This window comes from Sceloporus undulatus, chromosome 1 (genome assembly GCF_019175285.1).
Source record: "Sceloporus undulatus isolate JIND9_A2432 ecotype Alabama chromosome 1, SceUnd_v1.1, whole genome shotgun sequence".
Lineage (NCBI taxonomy): Eukaryota > Metazoa > Chordata > Lepidosauria > Squamata > Phrynosomatidae > Sceloporus > Sceloporus undulatus.
Window position 1 is genome coordinate 363,426,766 of NC_056522.1, and position 17,401 is coordinate 363,444,166.

At 39.8% G+C, this 17,401-nt stretch overlaps 2 protein-coding genes across 2 annotated transcripts in view; both read left to right on the forward strand.

Moving 5' to 3' along the window:
* The window catches only part of LOC121934963 (cytochrome c oxidase assembly factor 8), a 723,331-nt gene that overhangs the window by 76,829 nt on the left and 629,101 nt on the right, over positions 1 to 17,401 (forward strand). The window lies entirely within an intron of this gene.
* EXOC3L4 (exocyst complex component 3 like 4) overlaps positions 1 to 17,401 on the forward strand; it is a 75,626-nt gene that overhangs the window by 51,051 nt on the left and 7,174 nt on the right. Inside the window, 2 exon segments of the mRNA XM_042446538.1 lie at positions 10,781 to 10,915; positions 12,411 to 12,563. Of these exon segments, the coding sequence (XP_042302472.1) occupies positions 10,781 to 10,915; positions 12,411 to 12,563 (288 nt within the window).

The following is a 17,401-nucleotide window of genomic DNA, read 5'->3' on the forward strand; positions in this document are numbered from 1 at the left end:
GTTATTCATTGTTACTTGTTTGAAGTTGGTATTACTTCAGAATAAAGCTTCTCCAGAGCCCATCTATATTTTAGAAGCCAAACCCACAAACTAAGAACCAAAAATGTAGCAAAGAAGGATACCTCCAAGCTGCCCAAAATAAATCCAACTACCACACACAGCTGCCCTCACAACTGTATCAAGAAACATCTATTGGAAATTAACATGATTTTGCATTAGCCTACCATCTATTCTTAAAGGTAAATGGTTTTCCTTTGACAAAATTGTCTAGTTCTGTCCGACCCATCTGTTTATATCCATTTCTTAGGGCTGATTTTGCATTTCTTATGTGGACTTTGTCATTGGTAGATGTAATTTACCTCTTTCAAGTACAATTTAATAAATGTGCTGTTAGGCCTTTATGGGGCCATGGAGTAATATCCCAAACCACATCTTCTTTCAAATGGAAACAACTCAGATGATGTAAAGTTCATTTCTCATCACTTTCTTCACTATTTTGAGCAAAGTCAAAATTACAGCAGTGATGCTTTCTCATTTTAAAGGCACTTACATGGCAGAAGGGTTAAGTGTGTTTGTGTGTGCTTGTTTGTATGTGCCTTCGGGCACCTGTCAACTTATGGTGTCCCCATGAATTTCAGGGAGTTTTCTTAGGCAAGAAGTACTCAGATCAGTTTTCCTATCATTGATCATTCTCAGCTAAGTGTATATGAGCTTGCCTGAGTTTTAAGGTTCTCAGGGGGGGCTTGCTCTCAATCCCATCACCTCCTCAGGTGCATTCGCTGAGGGAGGGCATTGGTTGTGGAACTCTCTGCCATGGGAAGCTACAGTTGCATCTACACTGCAGAAGAAATGCAGTTTAGTACCACTTTAACTGCCATGACTCAATGCTGTTCTGCTATTTGTAGTTTTCTAAGATATCTTTTCTGTCAGAGAGCTCTGATTCCACAGCAAACTACACAACTCAGAATTCTATAGCACTGAGCCACAGCAATTAAAGCAGTGCCAAACTGCACTAATTCTGCATTGTAGATGCAGCCAGGGTTGGCCTCCTTCCTGCTCTCCTTCCACTTTTTTATCTGAGCAAGCATTTGGTGATTACCATATATACTCGACTATAAGTCGACCGCATATACAAGTCAAGGGCAGGTTTTGGGGCCAAAATTATAGATTTTGATATGGCCTGTGGATAAGTCGAGGGTAAAACATAGGGGCATATAATGAAGGATGTAAAGGGCAAAACAAAAGAAAACAATGCCAAAGAGCTTACAAAATCCCAGCAGGCATAACAATTTTGCTCATACTAAAGGCTGGTTGGATGAGAAAGTAGAAGGGAATCTGTGCTTCTAGGGTAGATTAAAAAAATTTCTTTCACCAGTGGGTGGATCTATATGTGTGTGGTGTATGTTTGTGTGTGTGGTAAAGTACAGTACTGTACTTACATTGACCCATGGATAAGTCGACTCAAGGTTTTGGGGTCATTTTTAACCCAAATTTCTAGACTTATACATGAGTATATACAGTAAGTGGCTATGCTGAAAGATCTCTAATGGCATGTGCCTGCTGAATTTTTTATTGTTCTTGTAATGTTTTTAGATGATTTTATATTGTTTAAATTATTGATGTCGATTGTTTTTTTACCTTTGTTATTACAGTGCACCCTTGCCTTACGCAGGGATCCATTCTGGGCCCTGCTGCATAAGGCAAGTTTCATGCATGCTTGAGCCCCATTAAAACTAATGGGGCTCATGCATGTGATGCGATGCAGTGCATGCGCCATGGACACGGGCGCCATTGACCTTTTCAGTGTAAGATGAAAGCCGCGTATGGAGCAGCCGTGTGTGATGCAGGCATGCTGTATTAGATTTTAGTTCATGCACCTTTTTTAAAAAAAACATGTTGTGAGTTGCCTTGGGCCCCATCTGGATGAAAATTGGGATACTGTACTAATTAATTAATTAATTGGCCACATGTGACCCTAAATCCTCCCAAGACACTGTGAAATCTTCTGCCCCTATGCTAGAGAGGAATGCAACAAAATGCAACAAAACGCAGCAATCTAGGCTGATTTGCCACCTAACCATCCTCAAATAAGGGGGGGAGGAGGGACAGCAGCTGAAAAACAAATAAAATCAAAATTGGTAGTGACTTCTTTGTGGTCTCCATGAATACACACAGAGGTTTATCACATGTGGATTTTAAACCACAATTGTAGCAAAAGAAAAGCGCCTTTTGCAACACCTGTTGCATGATGTCATGCCTGACCGGTTGCTGCTGTGCTTCTGAAGCATTATTAGAGGGCATCTTTTCGTTGACGGGAAAACCTGTCAATAAGCCGTCCACCATACTGCTACATCATTACGCCACAGTTGTGATAAGTCCACAGCAGTCCTGATATTGAGCAGTCACGTAGTGTCGAGGCCTTAGCGCATTACAGAAGTAAGATGAAAGGCAGCAAGATAGAAACAACTTTATGCTTACCTCCCTGCATGATGTCGTAGTATTTCTGCTCTACCTCTAGATGGACAGTCATGGAAGTGAGGCTTTACCAAACAGATTTTTCCAGCAGGACCAAAGGCACCCTTTTCTAATCATCTCTGTCAGGAATAAAATGGAAGTGTTTGGGGGGCATGTGGCAGTGTAAAGAAAACGGTGCTTCTATCTTGCTGCCTCTCATTTTTGTTTTTAATGTGATAAGGCTCATAGTCTACTCTTTTCCACCTCTCCTCCTCCCCCTTGTTATTCCCAAGTGGGTAGTGCATAGGGCAAGAAGGCAGGGTTAAGGGGGAATGCAGAAGAGAGCGTGCCATTATTGTGAGAGGTGTAATAATAAAAACTCCAAACATGATATGTTACCTTTCTTTTTAAATAACACAATTGTAGCAAGACCAAGGTTCATGTGATAATGTCCAGAGATTAGTTTTTGTACCCCCACAGAACCTTTCTAGGCAAACCTCAGGCAAATCCTCTCAGTTCCTTTTCATCCACTGCTTGAGTGACATCTCTAGGAGCCTTCTCCATCCTTCTGAGCAATTCACCCCACAATTATAACCTTTTGTTTCTCTACATGTTATATTTTTATTTTATTATTTCTATAGATTTTTGAGTTGGGAGTTTCTGTGGTGAGAATTCCCCACGTCCTTGTTTTTTCTTTGCCTTAGTAGATGGCCTCCAGAGATCCTTTAGCTGAGCTGCCCACCATCCTTGTTCTAAGTAAAGGTATCAGGGATTGAATGCATGCAAGTTGTGGTTGTCAATAAGCTACAGACTTCCCTCCAATGCATATATATATCTTGACATTCCTGATTCCAGATTAAAATGTTTATTGTGCTAGCCAAAGGCCATAACAAAAAGAGCTTATCAAAACACACAAAACATTTAAAACAAAAGGCACAAAGTACAAAGGGCATAATTTAACGTGCAGTTAAAATGCTTAACTGATATGAAGGGGAAAAAAACACCTTTCCTGAGTATTAATAAACTTATACATTGTCATCATAAAATCTGATTAATACTTTGCATCTCCATGGCAATTTGTGGCAATTTTATTTAGCTCTCTCTTCCTAATCTTTTTTTGTAGCCATGGCCAAAAGAGCTACTCTATGTGTTACATAGTCATTGGTGTCATTCAAAAGAAATTGAATCAAATTTACAAGAGAGCTCCCACTTTTATTTGTCAACAAGAGTGTTAGTAATTTCTCTCTAGGATTGCTATACAATCGACAAATTAGCATGTAATGGGTAATGTCCTCCACCTGAGACTGACGGCAGATGCATAGTCTGTTCTCACACGGCACTTTGTTGTAGCGTCCATCTAGAACTGTAGTTGGCATTATTTAAAATCGTAGCTCAGTGAAGGCAGTTCTTAAAGTAGGCGTCTTCAGTTTAGTCAAATATCTGGCTCTAAAATATTCTGTTTTCAAAAAGGAGAACCATGAGGAAAATGTTGAGGTCCTAATTGACTGTCAATCTCTTCTTGAATAAGTCCAGAAAAGCCAGTTTCTTAATTGTCTCTTATCCATGCCAATGGCAGGGTTCAACTCAGAGAAGTGATAACTATGTAAAAGAATTTGAAGACTTGATTTCCAAAACTGGTTGTTGCACATTTCCTAGTAAAACAATGCTGGAAGACAATTAGTTGACAAGGTGGCAATTCCTTTGAAGTACCTTATCTGTGTATATTCTATTCTTGTTTTAGCTGAAAGGCAGCCAGATTCAGTATGCAAGAAAGCTGCAGGAATTCCAGTTGGTAGAGCACAGAGTTTTTGGAGAAATTTGTTGTGTAATATTTCCAAGGCTTTGCCAGTGTTGATATCTAAGACCCGTATTTCTGCACCATAAAGCATCTGAGCAATAACTTTACTGTTGAAAACTTTTAGAACGGGTTCAACCAGCTGAGCACCCTGGTTGTAATAAAAATTTCAGCAGTGCTCCAATTGTTTTGTCAGCTTTCAGCTTTACTGCCTCCATATGCCATTTCCAAGAAAGAGACTCACTGAAAACAATGCCCAAATATCTGAATAGTTGGGTTTGTTAGTTCTATGATATATTGATCTAGGCCAACTCTAAACATAATTTCTGTATGGCTATATAGTTCCCGTATCAATCTAAAGAGTCTAATATCAATCCCTGAACTATGTAGCTTTTCCCATAATCTATTTCTATTAATTGAATTGAAGGCAGCTGAGAGATCAATGAAAGCAGCATAGACATGTTTCTTATTTTCCTTAGTACACTTCCTTACAATGTGACTTAATATGAGACACTGATCTATAGTACTGTATCCATTTCTGAGTCCTGCCTGTTCTTCATATATGACTTGCTTTTCTTATAGCCAATCCATTAACTTGTGAAGCAAGTGTTGAGCATATAGCTTTGAAATGATGTGTCTTGACACTCAATGAAGTACAAGACAGAAGTTTGTACTGATCGCAGTTGTAAAGGCCCTAGAAAAAAACTATAAAATATCATAGTCTCTAACTATATAAAGCTATAAAATGCCCCAGCCACTAACTATAATTACATTATGATAATTGTATCATCTCCACAGGAAGCCAGTAAATTAATCCAATTCAGGCACACTCAATTTGACTTAATCATGACTATTCAAGTTCTGCCCATACCTCTTAACCCTGTGAAAAGGCAATCAACATTTTATGTATTATTTCCCCTAATAATAGTTGACTGATTGTCTGTATATTTCATTTATTTCTGTGTTTGTATAGGATGTATATCCAGCCTTTCACAACAAGTAGGTTTCAATGTATATGGCCAAAGCAATGCAATTCAATAGCTTTTTGTGGGTTTTTCGGGCTATGTGGCCATGTTCTAGAAGAATTTATTCCTGATGTTTTGGCAGCATCTGTGGCTGGCATCTTCAGAGAACGTAGAGAATGCAATTCAATATTTTTTTTTTAAAAAAAAAGAAATCACAATGTTCAACAACAGTAAAGACACAAAGTAAAGGCAGCAGATTAAGAAACTGTTTTTTTTGGGGGGGGGATCTCAAATAACTTGAAAAGAATGTGAGAACCGGATGGATTTTGATTGATGCTTTAGGAACAAATTGCACCTTAAACATGCTTTTTAAAGCATGTTTAAATTGGATGGTTTTATGCTGCAGCAGTCATGGCCTGGGCCCCCACTCTAGGATGCACTTCCAAATAAAATTAAGAGCTGCCTCCCATTTCCAAAACTTCTTTCCCATAGCTGCTATTTGCCTCTGAAGATATTCTTCTTTACAAACAGTAGCCTTGGAGGCAAAGACTAGTGAAAGGCCTGGATCCTGTTGGTTACCCCATCCAGAGTAGACCTACTAAATTATTATTTTATTATGGTATTTATACCCTGCCCTTCAGCCCTAAAAGCTATCAGAACAGCTTACAATTATTATTAAATCAGTTATTGAAGGCTAAGTCATGACTTGTGTAAGACCCATTGATTCCATAGGTGCCCTCTATTTGAGACAACCACAGGATTCAGGCCAGAGTGTGATTTGCAGAGGAAACTGGTACAGGGACTGATCCAGACCTGGAATACATTGTGGATCAGAGCAGAAGCATCATTATGGGTGTAGGGAGTTTGGACCACACCTGGTGTCAGCCCAGAAGGGGATGAATAACTGGTGGGGCAGTTACTCTTCATCCGTCTTTTAAAAAAAATAAAACACATCGCCTTCTGCCACCAGTCAGGGTGCCTCTGCAAAAGTGGGGAAGTGCCACTGTTGCAGAGCATTGCCCTACCCTTCCTTCACTTCTGGGAAGGGAAAGTGGTGCAGTCCACTATCGGGTTGCTCACCTGCCCTCTCACCCATCCAGCTGTCTGGGTCATTTCGCAGCTGGCTGGATGGGCGGGTGGGTGAGACAGAGGGAGTGAAGTAGGGCACAACCAGCTGCTGCTGATGCCGCTGCCACTGGATGACATCAGCCCTAGTAATGCCAGGATTAGAGTACCAACACTGTTTTCTCTCCACACTAATATTGGTCAATTTAGCCATGCTTTTTAAAAAGATGGTGATGAATAATACTATTTATAACCGGGCCCTAAAATATCATCATCATCATTTATTTGTATAACATCATAAGTTTTCATTAGAGTACCAACAGTGTTTTCTCTCCACGCTAATAATGGTCAATTTAGCCATTCTTTTTTAAAAATATGGTGGTGAATAATACAATTTATAACCATGGTTACGACCATGATTAAACTGTTTCTCATTAAAATGTAACCATAATATTATAATTGTGTAGTGAAAAATGGCCTTAGATGTGTTGGAGTTCAACTTTTGCAAGCCACACCATTATGCCCAGGGATTATGGGAGTTTTAGTTCCAAAACAGCCTGGCGTCCAGGCTGGGTATGGCTGATTTATCTCAAGCATAGAGACATACTTCCCTGAAAATGTTGATTTATGTTGTTCTGTGAATGTGCCACACACTTCTCCCCTGGAGAGTTTTGCACTAACACATCTTGATACCTTTCTTGATAAATGTAGGTTAATAGAAGAGATTTATTTGGGGTATGCTTTTTCCACCCTGATGCATTTCTGAACCACAGGCCTGGTGATGCTCAGTCAGTATATATCAGTATTTCCTTGTCATCATAATGGAAACAGACTTCTGCTAGTCTAAAGAACCTGGGGATCTTGGGCAGAATATCAAGAACACTGTGCGTCTCAAAGTGATTTACCACAGCTCATTGACTTACTGTCCTATCCCACTTAGTTTCCCCCTGATTTACATTTTAATTTGTTCCTGCCTCCTTAATACGGTTGCCAGATGGTAGAACGGGCTTATTTTTATCTAGGGAAATACAGTTTGGGGATTAGAAGAAGCAAGAATATAGGAAGGCATTTTTCCAGCCATGCATAATCCCTTAGTTAAGTGAAGCATATACTGTAAATGTATGCACACACCACCCTTGACATTTTGCAAAAATATCTGCAGTCCTTCCAATTTAAAACTTTTCCCTCCTGCACTCCTGGTCTATCTCTTGCATTCCTTGCATGGAGGTACACATATACACAAATCATGTTTGTGGTGCTACCTTGGCAGCTGATATGGGACAGGCACAAAAGCAATAGATGACATGCATATGCTGAGTGTGCTCTGAACACTGGATTCAGTTTGGATTGAAAATGGAAAAACAAGGGAGACCAATTCATCAGGCTACCTGTTCACACTTAGGTCGAAATCCAAAGCATGATTTGGAAATCCAAACTGTTCTTGGATCTATAGTTTCCCATTCCGTGCATCTTTAGGGGAGTGCAGTGGGTGTGGACCACACCAAGTGACATCTCAGAGGGGGATGTCATCTGGTGTACTGGTGGGAAGAGGTTGCCTTCTGGGTCTGGTGGGTCTGCTGGAAAGTCTCCTCCTTTTCTCACCCAGCCAGCAGGCTCACCAGACCCAGAAAAGGCTGTAGGGTGGCAGCATGAGCCCACTCTCACCAGCAGCCACTGGTCTGCTAAGTAGGCAGAAAGTGAGTCACCTTCCTTTGCTAGCCAGACAGCAGCTCAGCCAGACCCAAAAAAGGCTGCTGATGAGAGGAAGGGGCTACAGTCAGCTGTCCATATCCACGGGATTTTAATCCATGGATTCAAGCACTAGCAGCTTGAAAATATTTTTAAAATATATAAATTGCAAAAAGCAAACCTTAATTTTGCCATTTGATATAAGGAACACCATTTTACTATGCCAGTGTTTTCAGTGGGACTTGAGCACCCCACTGAACCAAACCAAAGGCCCAGTGTATTAAAAAATGATCTGCACTGGGTGTCAAATATACTAGGTACACCACTGCTCCCATTGACTAGGACTGTTTGTCAGAATTGAGTGAAAGAGCTTGGAGAATACAGCAACAGCAGCTGTTACATGTAGTACATGTAGTGGTGACTGGAGGTACCACCGAATCCACTTTGGGAGCAACTCAGAGTGCTGAACTCGAGAAAGGCAACTTTTTTTAACTTCAGAAAGTGATCAAGAAGTAACTTCCTGTGTATGGCTTGCTTCTGAAAAAGGTTTCTAAAGCCCTGAAAGGGCTTTGGGGGGGCAAAAAATATAGTGAAATTGCTCTCCATACCTTCTTTAAAAGCGTTTTGGGGCATTTTCAAGCAAAAAGAACTTTGACCCCTAGAGGCCACAAAAAGAGCCCTAGAGGACCGCATGAAGTCCATAGGCTGTTGCCCACCCCTGATTTAGAAAAACAACAGCAAGAATCATGAATTCTGTTATATATGATTGTGTGATGTTGAAGAGTTTCATAAAAAAAATAGGGTTAACTTGTTGGTTTTGGTTTTGCTAATAACTCAGTCAACTAGGTCAATCAAGGCTGGCCTAAGATTCTTTATGGCTTGAGACCAAACAGTAAATAATGCTTCCCTCCCAAAGTCGAAATGGACAATACCAAAGGCCAACCCAATTCTTTTTTATATGTGAGGCAGAAAATCCCACAAGTGGCTACACACTAACAAATCAAATAATGATAATAATAATACCGTAATTTATTTGTATCCCGCTTCTCCAGAAGATCGAAGCGGCTAACACTAGAAACGTTCCTAAAATACAATAATTGTTTGCTGTCATTGATCCCAAATCTTCCCTAACCCTCTTGGTCCACAATCATATACAATTAAATTACTTAAGCAATTACTAAAATAATTATTAAAATTGCAAGGCAGAGATAGTTAGGGCAGTTGTTGAATGATTAAATACAAGGTTGCTAAAATATTAATCCAGGAAGGCTTGCTTGAAGAGATATGTCTTGATTGCCTTTTTAAAGCAATCAAGACTAGTAATACGTACATCAAATTTCCTCTGGCAGGCCATTCCATGATTTGGGAGCGGCAGAAGAAAAGGTTTAGCTAGCTGCAGTACATGTGTATTAGAGGACCTCAAATAACTAAGCATTTGTTGCTTTCTCGTGACCCCCCAAATCAGCTGACAAGGAACAGCTGTCCCACTCTGCTGGCCCTACCAGGTATGTCTTGAAATAGTAATCCAGTGTGCTGAATGCAACCTTCTTTATGTGGCTGCTGGAGCACAGGCATCCCAACCTACCCTGAGTCTTCATCCTCCCTGAATATCTGGGCAGTGGCTCCATCCTGAGGATAGAAACAAAAACATTTTGGGACACTCTGCAGCAGCCCACCCAAGCACAGCTGATAGCAGTGGGGAATTCCAGATGCCTCTCTGCTGCTTCGAAAGCAAAATACAGACCCACAGTTGAGCAACTGGACATAGTGAAGAGAAGAGAATGAAGGGGAAGTTAACAAGGATATTCCACTTTTGCAAGGAATGTAAATAGACTTGCACAACTTCACCAGAATTATCAAAACAGGAGAGGTTATCTTGTTAGACTACTAGATCAAAGGGGCGGAAATTGCAGGGAAGCAGATTTTTAATAAACTAGAGAAGAAATGTCTTAACAGTAAAGCTGTTTCACAGTAATGGAACTGATTGCGCTTTAAGTACTGGGTTGCCATTGCTGAAAAAATTTGAGATAGTTTGGACAGACATCTTAGATCAGTGCTGATCTGTAGGCCAGAGCCAGTCCATGTCATGTTTCCAGGAAAGAAAGAAACAGTTATAGTCAATGGGCATAAATATGGTGCCGGCCACTGGTGCATTGGAAAAAATAACCTGCAAGTCTGCCATCAGATAGTTTAAGAAGCACTGGATTAAATGACTCCCAGCTTTTCTTTCCAAGCTTTTCATTTGTAAGATTGCCATAAATCAAAGTGAACTTGATGGCAATTAACAGCACACCTTGAATTAGGCTGTGAGCCAAAAGGCAATCAGTATTGGTCCTATGAGTTTGGTTAACTGACAACAGTACAAATTAAAATTCTGGAAGCCAGGTTCTGCATCAATTAGAAATTCTGAGTCATTTTTAAGGGTAACAATGCATATAACTTATTAATGTAATCCATTCAGGAAGCAACACATCATTCAGGTAGCCTGAGTAGCCAAACATGTAGCTGAACCTGGCAGACAAGCCAAAGCTAGTAAAGGCTACAGTAGCTTTTTCTCTGTAGCTCTGAAGTTGCCAGCCACAGATGCTGGCGAAAAGTCAGGAATAAACTCTTCTAGAACATGGCCACATAGCCCGAAAACCCCACAAAAAACTATGGATGCCGGCCATGAAAGCCTTCGACTTCACGCTACAGTAGCTCTTAGGTTTTTGATCCTAAGGTTGAATATTGTAATTTAAAAAGCATGCTTTAACCATCAGATTTGTAATTACAGTGTATTTATTTTTATGTCTATGTGTTGTTGTTTTTCCAGCCAATGTTTAAGAAGATTCTAAGCCACGCCTGGATGTTACACAGTGGAACTATTGATTTGTTCATCACAAAAATACTGTTAATTGTTGAGGATTTTTCTAAAGACTTAAAAAATCTGATGAGTCCCATGTGCCAGGTAATAATGATGGTTAGAAATAGATTATAATAACTACTGTGCTATGCACTCTTTTCCTCTCATTCCCTCACTTTTTCTCTGTGTAAAACACATTGGCTAGAACCTTGTTGGTTACCTAAACATGTGTAAGTTTAGTTGATTATTATTATTATTATTATTATTATTATTATTATTATTACTATTATTAACCTTTAGTTATAAAGCGCTGTAAATTTACACAGCACTGTACATACAATCTTTTAATTAGGCGGTTCCCTGCCCTCAGGCTTACAATCTAAAAAGACACGACACAAAAGGAGAAGGGAATGGTGGAGGGGAAGGGGATGAGGGCCAGCAGTTCTTCTCTACCTCTAAGGCCTGGACCAAGGCAGCTGGACTGCAGGGAGGGCTTGGCTTCTTAATGGAGTTTACTGGCCATGTGCAATGGTTATCTCATATTCAGTTCATGGTTGTGTCCCATCTAGAACAAAGGTGAGGGAAATCCATTGAATCAGTAGGATTTAACTGTGTGATGACTCACAATTCAACAATTGATGGAATTGGTCCACTAGTCAATAGTGCAGTTATATTATTGACTGTAACAAATGAGCATATAGAAAGTTAAGGGGGAAACAAAATTAAGCAGAGGCCAAAACCTTCTATCCTGCAGTTGCTAGTAAGCATGATAAAGTTCAATGCTTGTGATTGGAATCATGCTAATCTGAATAAATGGGCATTAAACCAGTAAGTTTGTGTTCAGTTGTGGTATCTTAGCAACCTGGTGTGATAAAATCCTTAGTCTCAACTATAGAACACCTCTTGAATAAACTGGATTTACTTATGTCAACTCACTATATTGAACAACTGATTTAATGGGTCTACTCTAGTTGGGACAAACCAATGGAATTTAGGCTTTTCTCTTGTAAACAGATTAAACTGGTGGCAGGTGCAGATGGAAATATATAGTACAATAATTTTCAGAAAGAAAACCAGACAGAGAGTTCTCTATTACATTTCTCACTACCTCTTCATTCCCACCCAGCACACATAAACAACACATTTGTATATGTGTTTGTCTACTGAGGCTGCAGTCCTTATATCTGAAGTCTACAAAAAATACATCTGTAGTCTCTCTTCTGTGGGAAATTATTGATTGGTTGATTGATTGATTGATTGATTGATCAATCTACAGTCCACATAATGTTATGGTAAGCTAAAATGTTTGTTCTCAAAGATGCCACAACATTTCTTCCTTCCTTTTATACTAAAACATACTAATCCAGTTATCTCTTTGAAAATGGCCACTACTGACTTCTGTGCAAATAGGGGAGAACTTCATTTCAGTACATTTTTGATGAGTTTACCAAATTTCTCAAATGTCTCATATTCCAGATAGATAGAGGTTGATGGTTAAAATATTAGAATGAAGGAGAATCCAATGTATTTTCTTAGCTCCATGTTTTCTTATGTTGTAGCCAACCCATCATTTTATCTTTTCCTGGTTTTTGGCATGCAGGATTTTCTCAATGAAGTTCACAAGTATGTGGTCAAGGAATATATCACACAAATCCTCAAACCAAGAGGCAGGATGAGAAAAATAAAAAGGGAAGAGATCAGTAACATAATGTATCATGAAGCTAAAACCATAAATAACACTATGAAAGACCTGGTGAGTAAATTTCATAGTTTGTATCTCTGGTGTGGAAGTAGTCTAGGACCAAACTGTCTAATGCTATGATAACAAAAGTAACCCAAGAAACCCCTTCAGAGTTTGTTCTCATTGAAACTGTGTCCCTGCTGAAATATGTATTGACAGCGGAGCGTGGTTCCCACTACATTTGCCCCGATCACATTTTTTCCCTCTAAAATAATCCATTTGTGGTTCACATTCATGCATGAATCGATTCAAAATTGACCCGCTCCAGCTGGTCAAAGGGCAAATTTAAATCGATTCCGATATATATTTCAATTCCCTGATCCCCAAGTTCCACAAGCTGTTTTTCCCCACAGACTACTTTGTACCCAAAAAGTGACATTTCAAAGATCTGAAAAAGTCACCAAAATGTTTTTTGTAAACTTTTACCAAAAATACAAGTACTGTATATATCAGGTTTAGGGAAATGGTACAGTATACCAAAAAGAAAAATCAAGATAGCTAAGCATATTTAGATAGCAAGCGGCCTATCTCACTCTTCAGCATTTCAGAGATGAAAACCAGGACACATGTGGCCATCAACATTAAAGATGGCAAAAGTTCTGCAGCAGTTTGCTTTTTCTGGAATCTATGGGAAGCTTTTGCTGGAGTCTGTTCCACCCACTGCTCTCCTCCCTGCTGAGATAACTAAGGGCAAATACGTTTGCACGTTGACAGCAGTTTTCACCAATGGAAGTAAGCTGAGGGGAAAGGGAGAAAGTGGGAGGAGGAGAAAGAAAGTGGGATATTTCAAAAGAAGCTGGAAAATGGGATGACAGAGGATTAGTCAAAATGTATTTTGTCAAATTGGGACACACTTAGAGGATAAATTCTATTCTGCCTTGAGAATGAAGGCCTCGAACCTGCAACTAAAACAGCTTAAAGCATCATAAATCAAGCAGAGAGATAACTAATGCCTGGCAGACCCTATCCTTTGTTTCAGGCAGAAGTATACAAAACTATTTGTTCCTGATAACACCCTGAAACTTGTGCGTGCTGCGATTTGGTGTTGCCTCCTTCTGTTAAAACTACTATATTGACTAATTTAACATACTAAAATTTACAAGGCCTTTTTCATGCCTTTGTCTGTGAAATGCCCTTCTACAATTTACTATCAGCAAACAAGAAATAAACCTGTCATACAACATTTAACTGAGACAGAGACCATATATTCTTTAGCTTTAAGATCAGGAAGTAACAAAATGTAACATCTTATTAGCATTGCACTTAATAAGATCAAAACGATCCGCAGGGAGAGGCGGGAAATAGAAAAATAAAAATTATTATTATTATTATTATTATTATTATTGATATGTATCTAAAAATAAAAATAAAAATTGATTTAAAATAAACATTATTCCCATTCTGTAGTAGAGTTATAGCACTGTTGTATTAGAAGAATCACAAAACAATAACATTAGAAGTTATAAGTCTTCATAGAACTCTTATACAGCACCAAATGAGTTGATTTTCTTACTATGAGCTTTCTTCACTGTCCATCATTCACATCCATGCATAGAAATTGGAAACTGGATTATTCTAACTTTGGTATCTACTGATACATCTTTACACTTGAGGATCTTATCTGGTTCTTATCTAGTTGCTTCATAGCTGCCCTTTCAAGTCCTATCCTTGTTCTGATTTCTTGACTGCAGTCTCCATTCTGATTAATGACTGAGCCAAGGTATGGAAAATCTTGAACTATTTCATTGTCTTCATTGTCTACTTTAAAGTTATATAAATCATCCATGGTCATTGTTTTTGTTTTCTTATGGTATTTTGTTTCCCTTTGTACTTTTCTAAACTGTGGGGTTCTTCTAAGCCTTTTAATGGTTTGGCTGTATAATGACCGGAGCTTGGAGAATAGAATTGCTAGTGTTGGTGGTGATGATTTCTTGTATGTTCACTTTGTTCCCTATCTCTAATACCAGAGATAAGCCTATCTTGTGGATATATTTAGGTAAGAGAATGGAGGTTGGGGGATACAGGGATGAAAGGAAACATCAGGCAAAGGAAAGATGCATAATCCTCTCCTATCAGGTGCTGATATTATTACCATTCCTTACACTTCTTAAATGAAAGTGTCCCAATGAACTGAATGAGACAGTGCACACCATTTTTAGTTTCCAGCTATCTATCTCATTTCATGTATGGCAGTGAAACCTTTAGCACTGATTGTCTGAATGAATGTGATGACTGAGAAAGCTCATTTTCTCTGTGAACAGAGCAGTTTGCAATCCAATTTACATGAAGGAAGGGAACATTTGGCTAGGAATAGCATTTTATTTATACGCAGGTTGAAGACTGAGCAGAGTTGCTAGGATTAAAGCTGATAAGAAACAGGAAGCCCAGAGGCAAGGGGCCTCAAAGAAGGATTTGGACTGGGATATGAGTTGAGAAAGGACTTTATCACAAGAAGCTATAAAAACAGAATTTTAACAGGATAAAAGTGTCTTTGGCTGGTACGTATCCCATGATATTGTGTCTATCCTGCTGCTGCCTTGCATTCCATTTGTTACTCTAGTGCACCTGTCACTGACAGGTGAAACCCTTCAATATGCTTCCAATCTCACTGTTTCATTATTGCCTTAGTGTGATAGGTCCCTTCTGCTGCAGTTCTGCTTCTCAGGTAGTCAAATGGTGTGAGTGAGTGTGATTCTGCTCCTCTCTCCCTTTTCCTCACAGTGATTGCAGCCATGAACAGCTTCCTGAAGGTGGCTGCCATGTGCACATTCACACAACAGCCAGCTTTGGGAAACAGTTGGCGACATCAATCACTTTTCTTCCCCTCCCAAAACATTGGGCTGGGTAGGAGTGATCATGACCACCACCACCACCACCTTCCTGAAGCTGGATGCTGTGTGCACATTCATACAACAGATCAGTTTGGGAGACAGTTGGCAGCCACACTCACTTGTCCCCTCCCTTCCTCCTGGAAAGCAGTGTTTGGCAGTGAAGAAAACAGATCTCAAAGCCATGGATCACCAAAGTGCTATCATGGGGGAAAGTGTGATAAGATATTATGCCAAACCAGTATGCTTCCATTCTTAAAGTAGTGTGATTGTGGCAGGACAGCAGGCTGGTGTGATAAAGTCCAAAAACGTCTTTTCTGACATTCATTTGCATAAGACAGAATGAATGAACAGAAGAAATTGATGGAGTCACATCCACTGGCCCATCTCAAATGCCAATCCATTTAGAAATTTTGTTTGAACCTTCATCATGACCATCCTCTCTGTATAATCCATATCCTGGAAGTCCATGGCCTCCTGTATAACTCAAACCCTGTAAAATTAAAGTTTCACATATCATGTGCGCACATTGAATCCTTTGATGTGTGAACATGAGAACTAAGCAAATGGTACTTTTCAGGACATGAATATCATGAAGTTAGTGCCAGTGGGCATTACTGCAATTCCTCATTCCTCATAGTCAGTTGTACCTAAATGAACATAAGAAAAGATTGCCATTGGATTGAAAGGGGGCTGAGATGGTTGAGGGTAAAGTCAAAGGCAATGAAATCTAATCACCTAAACAGAGTTGGGACACAGAAGATATTTCACTGCATTTCAGGTCAGGAAGGAATGAATGTTATGGTGGAAAAGGTGGCTAAATGGAATAATGCTTGCCACCTCATGTTGACACTTGCCTGAGGAACAAGGTCATGAGCAAACAATAGGTGAAGGAGATACAGGGTTGAAAAAAGGAGAAACCAAAAAGGAAATTACTGAAGAATTCCATGAATTGTAAGAATCATAGAATCATAGAATCATAGAATCAGGGCCATCCAGTCCAACCCCCTGCCATGCAGGAAATCCAAATCAAAGCATCCCTGACAGATGGCCATCCAGCCTCTGTTTAAAGACCTCCAAGGAAGGAGACTCCACTACACTCCGAGGGAGTTTGTTCCACTGTTGAACAGCCCTTACTGTCAGGAAGTTCCTCCTAATGTTGAGGTGGAATCTCTTTTCCTGGAGCTTGCATCCATTGTTCTGGGTCCTGTTCTCTGGAGCAGCAGAAAACAAGCTTGCTCCCTCTTCAACATGACATCCTTTCAAATATTTAAACTGACTATCATATCACCTCTTAACCTTTTCTCCAGGCTAAACATCCCCAGCTCCCTAAGTCATTCCTCATAGGGCATGGTTTCCAGACCCTTCACCATTTTTGTCGCCCTCCTTTGGACACGCTCCAGTTTCTCAATGTCCTTTCTGAATTGTGGCACCCAGAACTGGACACAATATTCTAGGTGGGGCCTGACCAAAGCAGAATACAGTGGCACTATTACTTCTCTTGATCTAGACACTATACTTTTATTGATGCAGCCTAAAATTGCATTGGCCTTTTTAGCTGCCGCATCACACTGTTCACTCATGTTCAACTTGTGGTCTACTTAGACTCCTAGATCCCTCCTAGTTTCATTCAGCCAGGTGTCATCCATCCTATATCTGTGCATTTTATTTTTACGCCCTAAGTGCAATACCTTACATTTCTCCGTGTTGAATTTCATTTTGTTAGCTTTGGCCCAGCTTTCTAGTCTATTCAGATCATTTTGAAGGACATAGGCAAACAATGGTGGTTGACAGAAGTGGTAACTGTGAGTTAGGAAATTAATAAAGCACGGGGCTGCTAAGCCTGTCATCTAGACATGGGGTGGTGGTGAGATCACATGGCCCACAGACCACACACATTCCTGTATTGTCTTTGCAGTCCCCAGGAGGTCTTTGGCTACTTCTGCTTTTATGGGAGGGAGTGCAAACCAGACTAAAAAATTCTACATGTTCCAGAAGGAGTGGGTGGACATTAATGTCACA